We start from the raw sequence: 16,339 nt of genomic DNA on the forward strand, positions 1-16,339 counted from the left end.
TACTTTACAATAATTTTTTTTTCCTTTGAGTCTTTTGCTTTAGATATACACCTGTTATAAAAATATATATTTTAAAAAAACTAAAATAAACCAGACATCTAGTAAAGCAGATATCCTTTGCAATAGCATAGCACCATAATACATCTTCCTCATTATTCACACAAGTAAAAAGAAAGCTACATTTTACCAGGAACACGACCATAACATATTTTCCAAATAAAAAGCTCAAAGTACTGTATTAATTGCATTTTAATACTGAAGAACAACTCTCAAAAAACATTACTACAAAAATATTCACATTCTGTAAAATGTCACAATCTTTAAGACCAAACTTATAAAAGACCAAACTACTTAATTGTTTTCAGGTTCTGTGCTAAAGGAATAGTCCAGAGAAGTATGGGACTGGGAGAGCAAAGTCCCTCCCACTCTAAGTGAAGATCGGGCTCATGACCACCTGAGGAACCTGAATGTCCATAAAACCTTAGAGAACCTTCCAGCTCCTGAAGAGGGCCTATAAGAAAGCTGGAGAGGGACTATTTGCAAGGGCATGGAGTGATAGGACAAGGGGGAATGGCTTCCCACTGTCAGAGGGCAGGGTTAGATGGGATACTGAGAAGAAATTTTTTCTTGTGAGAATGGTGAGGCACTGGCGCAGGTTGCCCAGAGAAGCTGTGGCTGCCCCTGGAAGTGTTCAAGGCCAGGTTGGACAGGGCTTGGAGCAACCTGGTCTAGTGAAAGGTGTCCCTGCTTGTCCACAACAGGGGTGTTGAATGAGATGAGCTTTAAAGTCCCTTCCAACCCAAACCATTCTATGATTCTATGAATAATTACAGGTATTAGTCTGACTTTATTCCCAATGAATATGAATTAAACTCTTGGATAGCATCCAAAGGAGGGTAATGAAGATGGTGAAGGGTTTAGAGGGGAAGCTGTACAAGGAGTGGCTGAGGGCATTTGGTCTCTTCAGCCTGGAGAAAAGGAGACTGAGGTCAGACCTCATTGTGGTCTACAACTTCCTTGTGAGGGGCAGTGGAGGGGAAGACACTGATCTCTGGTGACCAGTGACAGGACCTGAGGGAATGGCTGGAGCTGTGTCAGGGAGGTTTAGGTTGGATATCAGGAAAAGGTTCTTCACACAGAGGGTGGTCAGGCACTGAACAGGCTCCCCAGGGAAGTGGTCACAGCCCTAAGGCTGCCAGAGCTCAGGGAGTGTTTGGACAATGCTCTCAGGCACAGGGTGGGATTGTTGGGGTGTCCTGTGCAGGACCAGGAGTTGGACTCAACGATCCTCATGAATGGTCCCTTCCAGCTCAGTATATTCTACGGTTCTATGAATATCTAAACTTATTAGATGCTATAGAATGGCATTTTTTAATGTGGAAAAAGTCATGGAGTATTAGAAGAGGACATTAATGAGAAACTGTATACATATGACCATTACTAAGTTCCATATTAATGATCTTTTGACCTAAATTTTATTTTCCATGCATTACGTAATAGTGATACATGTAAGAAGATCCTTACATGCTGCATGCATATGTCAACAATCAGAAAACACTCCTGCAATAGTTTGAGCTGAAATGAACATGTTTCATCATAATAAGAAATAAATTAATATAATAGTTCAGAACAAGTACCCCTTACCAATAGCCTTCCTAATAAGCTAAGTAGCAACTCTGCAGCTGGCCATTCTGGTTTATTGACTGTGGAAAGAAGATCTTGAATAAAGTTCTCAAACAGTGGTCTGTAATCTTCTTCCCCTTGTTTACTGCCACACCTGTTTAAATCAAAATGCATGTTTGCAAGTGAATTTAAAAGCCATTTAAGCTTTTCTTCTGATGCAAAGAAAACCAATCCTATTTTTAGCCAGAAAATCAGTTTTGTGCAATTCTAAAAAAAAAAAAAAATCCAAAATATTAGCAGAAATTTTTTTTTCCATTTACAGACAAATAGTTCAAACATTGATCACTCCAAGTTGCACTGCAAGTAAAACAGTTAATCCAGAGTAGTAGAATTTTGTTCCTATGTTTTTTTATTCATTGTTTTGAGGTAAAGTCTGCATTAATTTGGATAAACAAAGTAGGTAAAATACCAAAGCTCAAGTGAGAGTGGGGTATTTAGAAGGTGTTGTGTCCTTAAACCTGGTCTGACTTAACTCACAGTGATAAGGCATCTCAGTATTATGTTCCAGAAAAGTTAAAATCAGAATGTTAAAAAATCAAAAGATAACATATGTGATAGTGTTTCATCTATATGTGGCATCCCTAACTTTAATTATACTAGAAGTATGCAGAGAAATGGCTAGATAGCTCATAAACAGCATTTTGGCTTAAAAACAGAAATCAACACGATAAAAACCTCAGGACTTCTTACAAATCCTTTGGTTATTCAGGTTTGTTTTTTTTTTTCCCTGCTGAGCTACTGACATTTCTAACTTTATTTAAAGGAAAGTAATTTTAGGGTTTTTATATTTTGGTCATTTTGATGACTGAAATAATCTGGTTTCATCACTTAAATATTTACTCAGCCTTCTCTTCCATGTTTCAAATGAGTAAAAGATCCCTGATGAAAGGATCCTATATAAATTATCAGACAAATTCTTAAATGTGTTCTTAAATTCTGCAGACTGTCTGTTCCTTAAATTTTTTTTTTTCCAGACAGGTAGATCTCTCAGAGATCTATAAAATATATTGTTATAAGTAACTTTATTAATAGTTGTTTAGGATTGCAAAGTGGTTTGGTTTGTCTTAAGGTGTGATGTTTTATTTGGAGTTGGTTTCATCAATACACTAAAGAATGCAACAGTACTTACTTCTTAAGGAAAATAGAAAGGAAGTTTTGTGCTGTTCTCATGGCTGTTTCATATGAGTTAGTCATAAGCACATCTTGATCCACCTAAAAATAACAAGATGTATTTTTATAATATTTTAGCATGCACAGAAATATAATTTTCAGACCAGCATTTCTCATTCATCAAATAAATAGAGTTGACATAAAATTAAAAGGCTTGATTACTAAAGCACCATCATAAAATATTATACCTACAAAGTCATTCCTGTAGCAAAAAAAAAAATAATTATGGCTCTTTAAAAAAAAAAACTTACTTTTTTGTTTGATTCCTCCTCTGAATTGGAATCTTTTTCTGTTGATGGCAAATGCACCACACACTGAATAAGCTGCAGAACTAGTGCTGTTACCATCTGAATATACATAGGCTCTCCATCAGTGTCACTGCTGTTTAATCTGTTAATAAGACAGCATTAGCACTAAAACTAAACAAAAAAAAAAAAACCAAAAAAAAACCCCAGAAATGTTTTGTCCTAAATAACATCTTTCTAAAATAATAATCTAGGAATCTTTGTTATACACATTTATCTTGTCATTTGCTTCTCTCTTATGCAGTGAAAGATTTGGTCTAACTAAAATGGTAAGCATTATTCTCAGTCCAAAGAGATGAACTGAAACAGCTCACAGATGGGACATCAGAGTGTCAGTGAAGTTCAGCAGCAGAAAAATCTTCAGAAATATTTAATAAATCAAACACATATATGCAAAAGCACTTACCAATAGGCTTATTTTATATAATGCCATATCCATTTCCAAGAGAACATTAAAAAATAGACCAAGTTGGTAATAATAATTTATTACTTATATATTATATTATGTATCTTAAATGTGCAGGAATTTTAAATGAGAAATTAGTGACCATGACTTGGACTGACTTCTACAAGAGTTATACCTATGGTAATGTCAGGTAGTGCAACAGACAATAAACTTCAGCATGCAAGACTGTCTTTTAAGGTGGTATGACCAGCATGAATACATTCTACCTCACATTTCTCCCTTTCTAAGTGATTTAACCTGATAAATAATGTGGTGTTTACTACCCATATGTACATCAACACCACTTAATGCTGCCTTTAACAATATGAAAAGGTGATAATCTCTGACATAATTCTCCCTAAATTATCAAAATGATAACTAAACACAAAACAGATTGCAATTATTATCTTTATGAAGTTATCTCTAACTACTTGTACAGAGAGAATATTTTCCTATACAATTTTAGGTAAGGTGCACCCTTCATGACTATAGCCACAGACAGGGAATGTCCTTCAACAAGTTAGAGCTAGGACTCCAGAGATAAGCAGTGCAGTCACTGCCTTGAGACAGTAACTTCCTTATAGTAAAGGTCCCAACTCAAAGAGGGTATCTACCATTTATGCTCCTATGCCTAACACCTTTCTAATTACTAGATCTATCTGATGTCTATAAACAAAACAATAGGAAATACTAGGAATAAGCACTCATGTTAACATTAGAATTACTGAATTCAAAGTTTCCATGAATTGATTTTCCTGGATATTTCCTGTTCATCCACCCTGGGTCAGACAACCTATGTCATTGACAACCTGTCTGTCTCCAGGGAAAAGATGTATGGAAGCAAGGAACAAAATCAATAGTAAAACCAAATAAATAGTAAATCAATAGTAAAACCAATAATCAATAGTAAAACCAATAATTTGCAGTGTCCAACCTCAGTTTTAACTAAAATCCATCCCAGGTCAGGTTCTTTCTCTAATTTAACCTGAAACTACACCATTATTCAGAAGATGCACTGAAATCCAGCTGAAGCACTTAAAAGACAGTTAAAGCGAACTGAGTAGTTTCTAAATGACTTATTCAAAGGAGTATTAGATTGATTTAATGGAAAGAGTGCTCTGAGCATGTCCTCAAAGAAATTCAGCCAGAATTTTCCTATTAAGCTTTAGCAATGACATTGTATAAAATCCATATAAACATAACCAAAGAATTTTCCTAGAAAAATCGTTTGAATTCATAACAACATTACAGTCATTTACATACTTAGATAAGATATTGCAATTAGTTTGTGTTGGGGTTTAGGATTCTTTTCTTTCTTTCTCGAAAAGAACTTTTCCCCATATGTGTTGCTAGGAGACAATAACGACCGTGTACTTAAGTGAGACAAAAGAAGTGGTCACAGATCAGGGTAGGGGTGGAGCTGGCTACTCTCTTTACCTGGGAGTTTCTCTGAGAAGGGTAGAGATACCGCGAGAATCGGGCTGGGGAAAAGGGGTTGGGTTTGGGTGCAGCCCCTAGCTCTCTTGTACTCTCGGCATTCGGGGTGGGGGCGGAAGAGAGGCTGCTGTTGCTGTGGGGAGAAGTCGTCACCACTGCGGGGTTCCGTCTCCTGCTGCCTTTCTTCTACTGTGAAGAAGAGTGGCCGTTGCACTGGGACCTCATTAACACTCTACTTCACCAAACAAAGGACCCCTTCACCATCTGCTTAGGTGTCTCAGGGGAAAACCTGGGATCCTCCGAGCCCCTTTCCCCCCTAAGGGAGCCTGCTGTGCTCAGGAGCGGGGCTGTTGCTGCCCAGCCCCCTGCCGTATCTTTACCACTGCTCCAGGTTTTTGCTACACTGTAGCCCCCGCATCCCCTGCCTGCCAAGACATCCCGCGTTCCCAGCTATAGCTGCGGAGTTTCTGATACATCTCATCTACCACCCCGGGAATTTGCTTGTTCCTGCCGTGCCAACTTGCTACTTCCGAGAGTCCTGCTGGGGCACCGGGATTGACTGCTCCTGGGGGTTTGTAAAGCAAACCCCTCTCCCATCCCTTCCCATCTCGGTCAAGCCGCCATTACCCTTGTGGTCTCCAAGCTCGCATCACAGTGCCCCCTGCAGCCGCGGGGAAATCATCACATCTGCCCTGCCCACCGGGAGCCACCAGCGCCCCTGCCGGCTGTGACCAATACTACACCAAAGGTGAAATAGAAGAGCAGGGAAGAGACAGTTTATTGGGTTTTCTGTTCTTGTTTGTTGTTGTTACCATTGTTGTTGTTTGTTTGACTTGTTATACATACTAGTAAAGAACTGTTATTCCTTTTCCAATATCTTTGCCTGAAAGCCTCTTAATTTCAAAGTTATAATAATTTGGAGAGAAGGGAGTAATATTTTCCATTCCAAGGGAGGTTCCCACCTTCCATGGCAGACACCTGTCTTTCAAACCAAGACATTTTGGAAGCAGGCATAAATATGATGGCATAAGAAAGTGATTATTACAAAATACATTTGTCAGACAATTCTGCTCTCACTGTAGAGGTTTTGAAATATCAACCTCTAACAAAACATAGCTCATGGAGTCAAAGATTTTTAAAGAACAAGTTAATACTGAAGCCTAAAATCCTACATCTAAAAAACTGTAAATCTCGCGGTCTACAAATTATCAATCTATGTCAGAATTTACCTGAAATTTCTCAAACTCCTCTTGCTGGTTGGTAGTCTTGCGAGTGAAGTGAAAATTTCTTCTAGTATTAGCTGTCTATGTTTTTCATACCTGGAGAACACCTATTTAACAGTAACAGAATTGTTAAAAAACTATTTGTTGTTACATAAAATATCACTTGTTAAATAAATTTTAAATATATATATATAAATACTGTTTACATGACATTTAAATAAATTATATTTAATGCATACCTTGCTTTAAATGCATTGCTTTGTTTTTTCAAAGCAAGCATTTATTTATAAAATACATAAAACCATTTTCAAATATAGCTTTTTTAACCTTCAAATAGCATAAATGTGTAATAGCTGTTAAAAATATAATGTGTTTTAAATTTTGCCGCCATTAGTACAATACACTGAAAGTCAAAGAGTGTAAGGCTACACTATCAGACTCCAGTATAGAGCAAAAGTCTGTGGTAACATACATTAAATGTGAACACATGTATAGTTTTAGAGCACATTTGAGAAATCTAAGCTTTGATGTTTGCCTGACATGAAATATTAATTCAATTTATGGGGTCAGGATTGTAGAGTTTGCCTCTTCTTTTGTTCAGGCAGAATTACTTTTATAAATACTGGAGTACATAATCCTTACAAAGATGATAAACTTTCACTTGAACAAACACATCTGTGTTGCACTGTTTTCCTGAAAAAATATTTTATTTGCCCCATGAATTTTTCACATAGCCACCTCTTTTGAGGAAAAGGACTTGTTCTATTATATATTTTATAGAACTATCTTACTAGTTCTATGGCTTATACCATTGCATAAACTAATCTTAACAAAGGAGGTAAGAAAAAACACAGTTAAGATTTCTTAAGATAAGAAAGAACAGGTAAGAGGAAGGGGTTTGTGTTTACACTTTAAACAGCATAACCAAAATTAAGTAAATTCCTTGGCTTATGTAGGCTATTTCTTCCTATAGAGTACTCTGCAAATGGAAGAATCTCAAGTAGCTTTAATATTGTTCCTAGATTTTGATACCAACTGTAAAAATATGCAAGAATAAAATTAGTTCTAAGCTCCAATTCTCAACCAACAAAAATATAGCCTATGTAAATGCCCTAATAACTCTCAGAAGAACATGAAACTACTGCAAATTAAAAATTACTTACTGCAGTCACTAATTTGATGGCACATAGCTGTAGTTCACTGACATTTTCTACAAAGAAAGGTGTTATTCCCATAGATGATATCTATCAACAGAAACAAGTTATTGTAAGTATATTTGACTATTAAACTGATATTTATGCATTTTCACAAATAGATTATTCATTCATCAGGTAAGGTATTCAACAACATGTATTCATTCATATGGTTTACAAAAAAAGTTATTAAAGGATATTTTAATAGAATCAGATTCAACTTTTCTTAAGTGTACAATAAAAGCTATTTAAGATGTGAACATTGCTACAGAACAAACTAGTCACTGCTGTTAATAATTCAAAAGTTTGTACTGGTTTCATATTTCATGTCATTGAGACAATTACACTTTACAATCGCTCTGGAAAAAGAAAAAAATTCTCAGACAAAAATTTTTCTGATAAAACTTACCTGAAGAATAGTTGTATCAGTGAGAAGCTGTATCTCTAGCAACTCTGACAAACTGCTGACAATGTCACAAACTTTGTTATATAACATCACTATAACTCTTTGCTTGTGGGTGGAACACTTGGCACGTTTTGCTTTTGAACTTAAAACACCACCTATAAAATAAAATACATCTTTAATTTTTTCAGTAATTCACATCAGATATTAGAAAGATAATCATCTTCCTCAAAAAATGTCTCCAAAACAAGTCCATGACTACAGCTTTGTAAATGAAATTTTTACAAAAGAAAAACTATTTAGTAAAATCAGCTGGAAAGCAAGAATTTCATATTTTCATAATTGCTTTGAATTCTGGATCCAAGATTCTTAAAACCGTTCTTGAATACCTGCACCTCAAGATAAGCATATGACAACAAAATGCAAAACATTTAGCATACTAACCACCATGAGGATCCACTCTATACACAGGATCATACTGAGGATAGAGAGTGTTCTGCAAATGAAATTTTGTGTATTGAATAACTCTTTCTATTACATCTTCAATATATACAGCTTTTGGCATATTTGGTGATGTCATAATATTGATAGCAGTAAGACAAGCATCAGCAGATTTTGTCACTCTCTCCATAATAAGATCTCTCCATAATCTCTCCTCATCTTCAGTGTCATTGTTCTGTAACAGGTGATAGAAAACAAGACTGTAAACAAGTTAAATTTTTTTCTTTACCAAGTAAAATACAACATTGTTTTAATACACTTACATACACACATATAAAATGCAGTATTACCTTTATGATACAAAAATAGTTTGGTTTAGAAATCAACAAATGTTTGTTTTACTAGCAAAAGGTTTGTAACCCTGCTGGGGGTTAGATTTCTTTCCTTTTGTTCCTTTTTACTTATAGAATTTTTTTCCATAAGTTGCTAGGAAACACTAACAACTGGGTACTTCAGAAAACAAAAGAAGTGATCAAGCTCAGGGAAGGAGGGCATCTGGTTGCACTTCTCTTATCTGGGAGTTTCTCTCTGAGGGGCAGAGATACTGCGAGAATTGGGCAGGTAAAAGAAGGGGCTGGGACAGCTGCTAGTGCTTTCTCTCTCTTGGCTTCGGAGGTGCTGCTTGGGGAAGGGAATTCGCTGCTGCTGCCGGAGCCCAGCCCAGAGCTGCTTCTTTTGCCATGGGGTGAGCCTCTGTTTGTGAGAGCAGCCACTGAACTGGAACCATATCAACACCTACTTCACTAAAAGAGGGACCTATCATCCGTCTGCTCGGGTGCCCGGGATGCTGAGCTCGGCTCTCCCTGCCCTGCTGAGAGCCAGGCCGCCGCTGCCCCGCCCCCACTGCTTCTTCGGCACTACTCCGAGCTTTTCACTGCACTGTAGCACTGCACCCCCTGCCTGCCGAGACATCCTGCCGGCCCAGCTTGGTGCTTCCAAGAGTCCTGCTGGGGCACTGGGATCGACTGCCCCAGGGGTTTGAGAAGCGAAGCCCCTCCTCCATCCTTTCCTGTCTCGGCCAAGCCGCCATTACTGCGTGCTCCCCGAGCTCGCGCCACAGCGCCCCCTGCAGCCGCATGGGAATCATCGCACCTGCCCTGCCCACCGGGAGCCACCAGCGCCCCTGCCGGCTGTGACCATCACTACACCAAAGGGGAAAGTGCCTGTGGCCGAGAAGGCTGTTACTGGGTTCCTGGTTCTGTTTGTTGTTAATGCCATAGTTGTTGTTGTTTGTTTGCTTTATTATACATACTAGTAAAGAACTGTTATTCCCATATCTTTGCCCGAGAGCCCCTTTGTAGAGTTGTGCTTTTATATGTTTTACCACATTTTTATTATGTATAAGTTCGTTCCATGTACCCCCCCCCCCGCTCTGTAACGACCCCCCCAGGTCTTCCCATCTCTCCCCGCGGTTTGTTGTCCCCGAGAAATTGCCAAGTCACTGTGTTTACCCCCAGATGCCTGTCTGTCACTCGGTATCCCTTCCCCCCACCTGGAATCTTCCACCCGGGAAGCCGGGCGATAGGCAGACGACCTGGGACCCTCCACCTGTCGGCCCCCCATTGGATGTACCCCTGCACCCCACTGCCCTCAGACCCCCCGTGGCGTTACCCCATTGGCTGCCCCAGTTTTCCCCGGTCCCGTACTTAATCCGCGGGCGCGGCACGCTCGCCGCTTTCTCCTGGCAGGCACCTGCGTGTTGCCGCCGCCCCGCCCGAGCCGCCCGCGGCTTTCCTCCCGGCCAGCTCCAGCGTGCGCCGCTCCGCCCCGCCCGCGGCGCGGCACACACAAACACCGGCACGGCAAACCGCGGCCCCTTCGAGTTATTGCTCTCCCCGTTGGGTTGCAATAAAACAGAATTCTGCCCCCCGGAGAAAGACTCTCTCCTTTTATTCGCCGTGGGACTCGCTGCTTGCTCTCAGACCCACACAGCCCCGCCCAAAGCCTGCGAGGGCTCAGCGGGAGGAGCTGAAAATCTGCCCGCGCTCCCCTTCCTCCCGGAGCTAGCTGGGATAAAAGAAAGCAGGGGGGAAAGAGAGCATACCGCACCCCTTAATTATAATTAATTCGGAGGGAGGGGGTTTACATTTTCCATTCCAAGGGAGGCTCCTGCCTTCCTTAGCAGACACCTGTCTTTCAAACCAAGACAAACCCCAAGTTACAGGTCATCAATATCTCACTGTGTTCTTCTGGTAAATCACAAAGAAGCTTTCTGTGTATCATTGGGAAGCACTATGAAGGAAGACTGTCACATTCTCTATTTAAGAATGATGTACCTTAATCAAAATCTAAACTCATTCATCTAGTGTTTTCTTCAGTTCCGTATACATACCAGTTGCTGCTTTGATCAGTCTAATTTTTGCCACTAGAGAGAATCCTTACACAAAAAGACTGTTAAATCACACAAAACTCATGAGAATACAACTTTCTCCAGAGACCAACTCATCTATATCAATGGGTTTAAAACATGTCTTATCAAAGATGACCACATAAGGACTCAATGATCCTCAGGGGTCTCTTCCAACTCAGAAGATTCTGTGATTTAGATTTAGCACAGGGTATGGAATCTCTATTTCTGTGTTTGCACGAGTCATAAAACATACATAAGGTTAAGTATGACCACACAGCACTACTGAAATATTGTAATAATGTTATTAATAGCAAAACCAGGTGAAATTTTTAATAACTTCTCTGATACAGAGAAAAATAATCTTTCTTGCCTGTATAAAAGCACAGGCTGTTATATTTCTTCCACTGTGGAAAGAATGTTTTATGGACACATAGAAAAGTAGAAAAAAAATGCCCAGTAGTGCAAGTTACACCAGTTACCATGAATATCTCAGGATGAAACTATAATATTTGAAATTAGGTCCAAAGATAACCTAATTGCTCTGAATACGTTTACTATAGTAAAACATACCTAAATAATATAAACAATATAATTTTAATTCAAATCTTAAAATTTGGCAATCTTTTAAGCACATACATATTAAATCAGGAATTCCTTTCAGACATATGCAGTATTTGAAATTATCACTATATGGGACTCAAGTGAAGAAAACCCTATTCTACACAATGGTGTGAAATGATGTAATTTGAAAACTCACATGGTTAAATAATGTGGAAAGCTTTGATCCATCTTGAATATTCTTCTCCAAAATATTCAAGACTTTTACTGTTTTATCTGTTGAGAGCTAAAACAAGAAACAAAACACATCAAACAACTGTAGGAACATCAAGGCTTCCAAATTGTGGAAAAAAAGTCCAATCTAAGTATTGGATCTTGATTTGTCAGGTTTATGACACACCATGATTTGAATGCTGATAATAGAATTAAACTAGTGAAAATATGTTCTAAGACTGCAATCAAACTTCATTTTCAACCAGAAAAATACATAGAAATGTATTTTAAATTGCATGACTGTAATTAATGTTGTATAGTTATATTCTTTTGCATTTGCTTCTAGAAACAGAAATTTACCAAATCCGAGTATCAATCCCAAATTCTAGCTGACTATATAGATCTTTATTAAGACCAAATAAAGTTATATGGACAAGCAGAAATAAAATTCACTGATGCTTGAGTTCTAATAAAAAGAAAACATATTCTCAATAACGGTTAATTTTAAAAATTAGCATGTTGAAAAAAGTAACTCAAATTCACTTGCTGATGTTCTACAGAATTGCAATTAAATAATCTGTAGAATATGCTAAACTCCGGGAGAATCAGTTTCATTCATCCAGATACTATTGGTGCTCACCTTCAGAAGCAACAAAATTCTGATTTTATGCATACATGTAAATATGTATGCGAATAAAACAGGTAACAGAGGTTAAGGGTGAGAACTATCAGGAAACAGAAACACTCAGGCTAATATGCTACAAAGGAAGGTAGAGAGAACAAAGAAAGAGCCATGAAGAACATCTAAATCTCAGACTAAAGAAAACCCTTCAGTGTGACTTGTATAAGTGGCTTTGCAGACACTTCATAAACATAATAAATGGTCATGAGGAGGTAAAGTAAGAATTTAATACAAGACTGCCCTAAGCCAATAGTTCTAGGAAGATAAGGAAAGCAAGAATACTGTTTCTAAAGGTGTGATACCAACAGTTTGTGCCAACAGAAAGTTCCCTTGAAAAGAAGGTGGGAAGAGTATGGCAAAGAAATCACAATATGTAGTCTACAAAAAATTAATCTTATTATCAGCTTAAGCATTAAATCTTTTAAGTTTGAAAGGACTCTTAGGAGAGAGGAAGGGAGTGGGCAACTCAGTGTGATGCTGGATGGACATCATATATTTACATTGCACTAATGGCATATATCAGCAAGGGTGGATTTTTTGACTTTGCCAGCAGGTTCTGTTTTACTGTGGTTGCTCAACTGTAGCTGTAAGGAGCAAATTATGTGCTTTTGTGAAAGTAGATTAATTATTAGATTTTACTGCTCAGGCATGTGTTACCTATTGGCATATAGTGCTCCAAGTCAGCCCTAACACAGAAGACCATTTAAGTCTTGGCTTCAGAGACAGTAACAGTTAAGATGTGGGAACTTTTTAAGCACTTCAGCAGAAGCACAAATGTTCACAGTATTTGTCACAGATACACCTGAAGAGGATGGAATATTAGAGGGGGCACAAGTTTTTGTATGTTTAACAAAATTAAATGTTCAAAAAGAGTTAAATACTATGAAGATGTACCTTGTCCATAATGCCCATTGCCTTGATTTTTGCAGATTCACTCCCCAACTCACTAAGCTGATGCTTTCCCAGTAGCAGTTCTTGTGGAATCTCATCATCATCACCTTAAAAGAAATTAATTTAAAATTATCAATCCCATTTCTAATAAGACTTCAAGGAAACCAGTATTTTACAGTCAATATGAAAAAGCCAACTGAAGAAAAAGAACTCATTTTCCAAATAGCTAGCATATCATAGTTCCATCTAATGAAGACTGATGATGACAACTTTTGGTGGTGTTAAAACGACTACTTGTTAAATATGACTGAAAGTCATAGATTAAAAATATTTTTAATCCAAGGTTGTAGACACCATAGCTGTAGTGATTTGCTTATTAAGTTGCTCCCTTTGTTCTAGTTCTAAAAAAACCAACAAATTATCTGTTATCCATTTCAAAATAAAGTCATGTTGGTCAACCTGAACTACTTAATCAGACACATGCTAAATTGGCTTAGTTTCTACTGAAATGGATAAGGAGCATATAGTGATTCAGTGCCCCATCCCTAAGAGAATAAGCACTCAGCTGCTGAATTGAATAATCAATCTCTGTCGGGCCAAAGGCCACAACAGATGCAAAATTATGTGCCTCAGAAATTACCGGTGTATTTGGTGTATATGTCCAGGTTTTGGTAGTGGGGGGACTACAGGGGTGGCTCCTGTGAGAAGCTGCTGGAAGCTTCCCCCATGTCTAACAGAGCCAATGCCAGCCGGCTCCAGGATGGACTTGCCACTGGCCAAGGCTGGGTCAATCAGAGATGGCAGTGATGCCGTGGGGATAATGTAGTTAAGAACAAAAAAAAGTTACTGCAAAGATGTAATTGGGGCGAGAGGAGAGTGGGGTGAGAATATGTGAGAGGAACAACTCTGCAGATACCAAGGTCAGTGCAGAAGGAGGGACAGGAAGTGCATCAGGTGCCGGAGCTGAGATTCCCCTGCAGCTCATGGTAGAAAACCATGGTGAGGCAGCTGTGCCCTTGCAGCCCAGGGAGGGCCATAGGGATGCAGAGATCCACCTGCAGCCTGTGTAGGAGCCCATGTTGGAGCAGGGGGATGCCTGAGAGGAGGCTGTGACCCTGTGAGATGCCTGTGCTAAAGCAGGGGCCTGGCAGGGACCTGCGGACATGAGGGGAGGAGCCCACACTGGAGCAGGTTTCCTGGTAGGACTTGTGACTCTGTGAGGGACCCACACTGAAGCAGGCTGTGCCTGAAACCAACCCCATGTAAGAGTGATCCATGTTGCAGCAGTTTGCGGAGAACTGTAGCCCTTGGGAAGGACCCATGTTGGAGAAGTTCATGGAGAACTGTCTCCCATGGGAGGGACCCCATGCTAGAGCAGGGGAAGGACTCCAACTCCTCTCCCTGAAAAGTGTCAGGAACAATGGACAATGAACTGACCATAAACCACATTTCTGTTTCCCTGTGCCACTGGGAGGGAGAAGGCAGATCTGAGAAAGTGGGGGAAAGATGGTTTTAAGGTCTTATTTTATTTCCCATTATTCTGCTCTGATTTTGTTAGCAATAAATTCAGTTAATACCTCTAATTCAAGCCTCTTTTGCCTGTGATGGTATTTGATGAGTGATCTCTCTTGGTCCTTATCTCAACCCATGAACCCTTTGTTGAATTTTCTCTCCCCTGTCCAGCTGTGGAAGGGAGTGAGAGAGAGGCTTTGGTGGGTGCCTGACACCCAGCCATCTTACGTTAGTATTCTTTACAAAGATATGTTTGACAGAAGATACCCTAATGATGTCCCAAAGAGGTATCCTTTCCACTCCAAGGGACTATTATTTGTCTCATTGTGATTTATGTCGCTTTTGGATTCTGCAGGGAGGAAAGAGGATATTCTTCCTGTAGTAGCAAATGAAATTGGAAAGGTAAAGGCCTCCACTAAAGGTAGAAGCCATATAAATGTGGTATACTGCAGTGTGTTTCACAGGCTATTAAAGCACAAAGAAGGAAGTTTGAAAATATGGAGATGCAAATTCCTTTCTTGTGTTTTCAATTGGGGGAAGCATTTTGAAAATTTTTGCCATATTACCAAAAGCTGTAAAATCCATGTCTTCTAAATTTTCCAAAATATTCTCTATTGAAGCAGCAAATCTTTTGAAAGTAGAAGAATCCATCATTTCTGGTGAAAAAGAAATGTATATATAATTATTTTATATACAAAACAGAAAATACAAACTATAGAAAATAAATATTCTAAAATTACCTTCAGGTGTTAATTTAGGTTCATAAGCTTTCCTCTTCTTTTGTTTTTCTTTTTTCTTAATTTTTCTAGCTACTAATTAAGAGAATAAAAGATTGTTTACACTTTTTATGCTTATATTCAATACTGCATGTAAATATGTTTATTTTGAAATGTTTAACATATCCTTTAAAAATGAACTAGTATTATAGAAGAAATTTTTTTTTTAAACAATCAATTACCCTCACTGAGGCTAGGAAGAGGAGAATAATCATCCATTTCAGAGTCATTGGGACTGCGATTACGATAACGGCCACTACCAGAAGTCCTCCTTCCTTCATGACAATAGCCACTTCTCTTATGGTCACCAGAACTTCTTCTATCATGTTCTTCATACTCCCAAGCTTCATCTCTATCCTTTTTATGTCTTTTACGAGAGGCTAGAAATAAAATGCATTTTCATTATAAAGACAAAAATTCTACTTTTAATAGCTAAAAATTATACATTTGCAAGTTAAACACTACCATATAGATGTCCTGTAAAACAAGCAAACATTCTAAAACTATCATAGAAAAATCTGTTATGGCATTATTCTAACAATTTCTACAATTCTAACAATTTTGAATTACATGAAAAAAGTACCTAAAACTGGGAAAGATGAGCAAACATTTAAAAATAAAAATTTATAGGCATTTGTCATTTTATACAAAGGAAAGTAGAACAAATCAAAATAAGTCGCATCCTTTCATAAGAGAACACTAAGGTTGTCTAAGTTCTATTATCTGGTGTCCATGTTCCAATTCAGTGATTGTTTTGCCCATCTAACACAGTAAGTTCCAATGAGACTTGGTAACCTAGTTACTTAAAGATATTCTGTTTTGCCAAGACAACTAAAATTCTGTCTTGATATATATTGCAGGCGATTCAGTGTAAAGGAGAAAGCTGGAGTCACAATCCTGGACTAGGCAGCAAGTATATACCACAGAAGGTTATTAAAATTAGTTTTTAGTTAGGACCAAAAAGCCTCGCACAACTGAATGTTGAAAGACTGGGATA

General features: G+C 38.5%; 1 protein-coding gene across 3 annotated transcripts in view; it reads right to left on the reverse strand.

The window, feature by feature from the left end:
• The window catches only part of LOC116806872 (nipped-B-like protein), a 162,934-nt gene that overhangs the window by 37,835 nt on the left and 108,760 nt on the right, over positions 1-16,339 (reverse strand). For all 3 annotated transcript variants that reach the window (XM_032744675.3, XM_032744673.3, XM_032744674.3), the window contains 12 exons: positions 15,525-15,722; positions 15,307-15,378; positions 15,133-15,222; positions 13,058-13,161; positions 11,468-11,554; positions 8,304-8,535; positions 7,866-8,017; positions 7,427-7,507; positions 6,270-6,370; positions 3,105-3,243; positions 2,813-2,895; positions 1,645-1,777 (listed from right to left, as the gene is read on the reverse strand). In XM_032744675.3, the coding sequence (XP_032600566.1) occupies positions 1,645-1,777; positions 2,813-2,895; positions 3,105-3,243; positions 6,270-6,370; positions 7,427-7,507; positions 7,866-8,017; positions 8,304-8,535; positions 11,468-11,554; positions 13,058-13,161; positions 15,133-15,222; positions 15,307-15,378; positions 15,525-15,722 (1,472 nt within the window). The remainder of the gene's footprint in view (positions 1-1,644; positions 1,778-2,812; positions 2,896-3,104; positions 3,244-6,269; positions 6,371-7,426; positions 7,508-7,865; positions 8,018-8,303; positions 8,536-11,467; positions 11,555-13,057; positions 13,162-15,132; positions 15,223-15,306; positions 15,379-15,524; positions 15,723-16,339) is intronic.

Source organism: Taeniopygia guttata, chromosome W (assembly GCF_048771995.1).
Source record: "Taeniopygia guttata chromosome W, bTaeGut7.mat, whole genome shotgun sequence".
In the NCBI taxonomy this organism is placed as follows: domain Eukaryota; kingdom Metazoa; phylum Chordata; class Aves; order Passeriformes; family Estrildidae; genus Taeniopygia; species Taeniopygia guttata.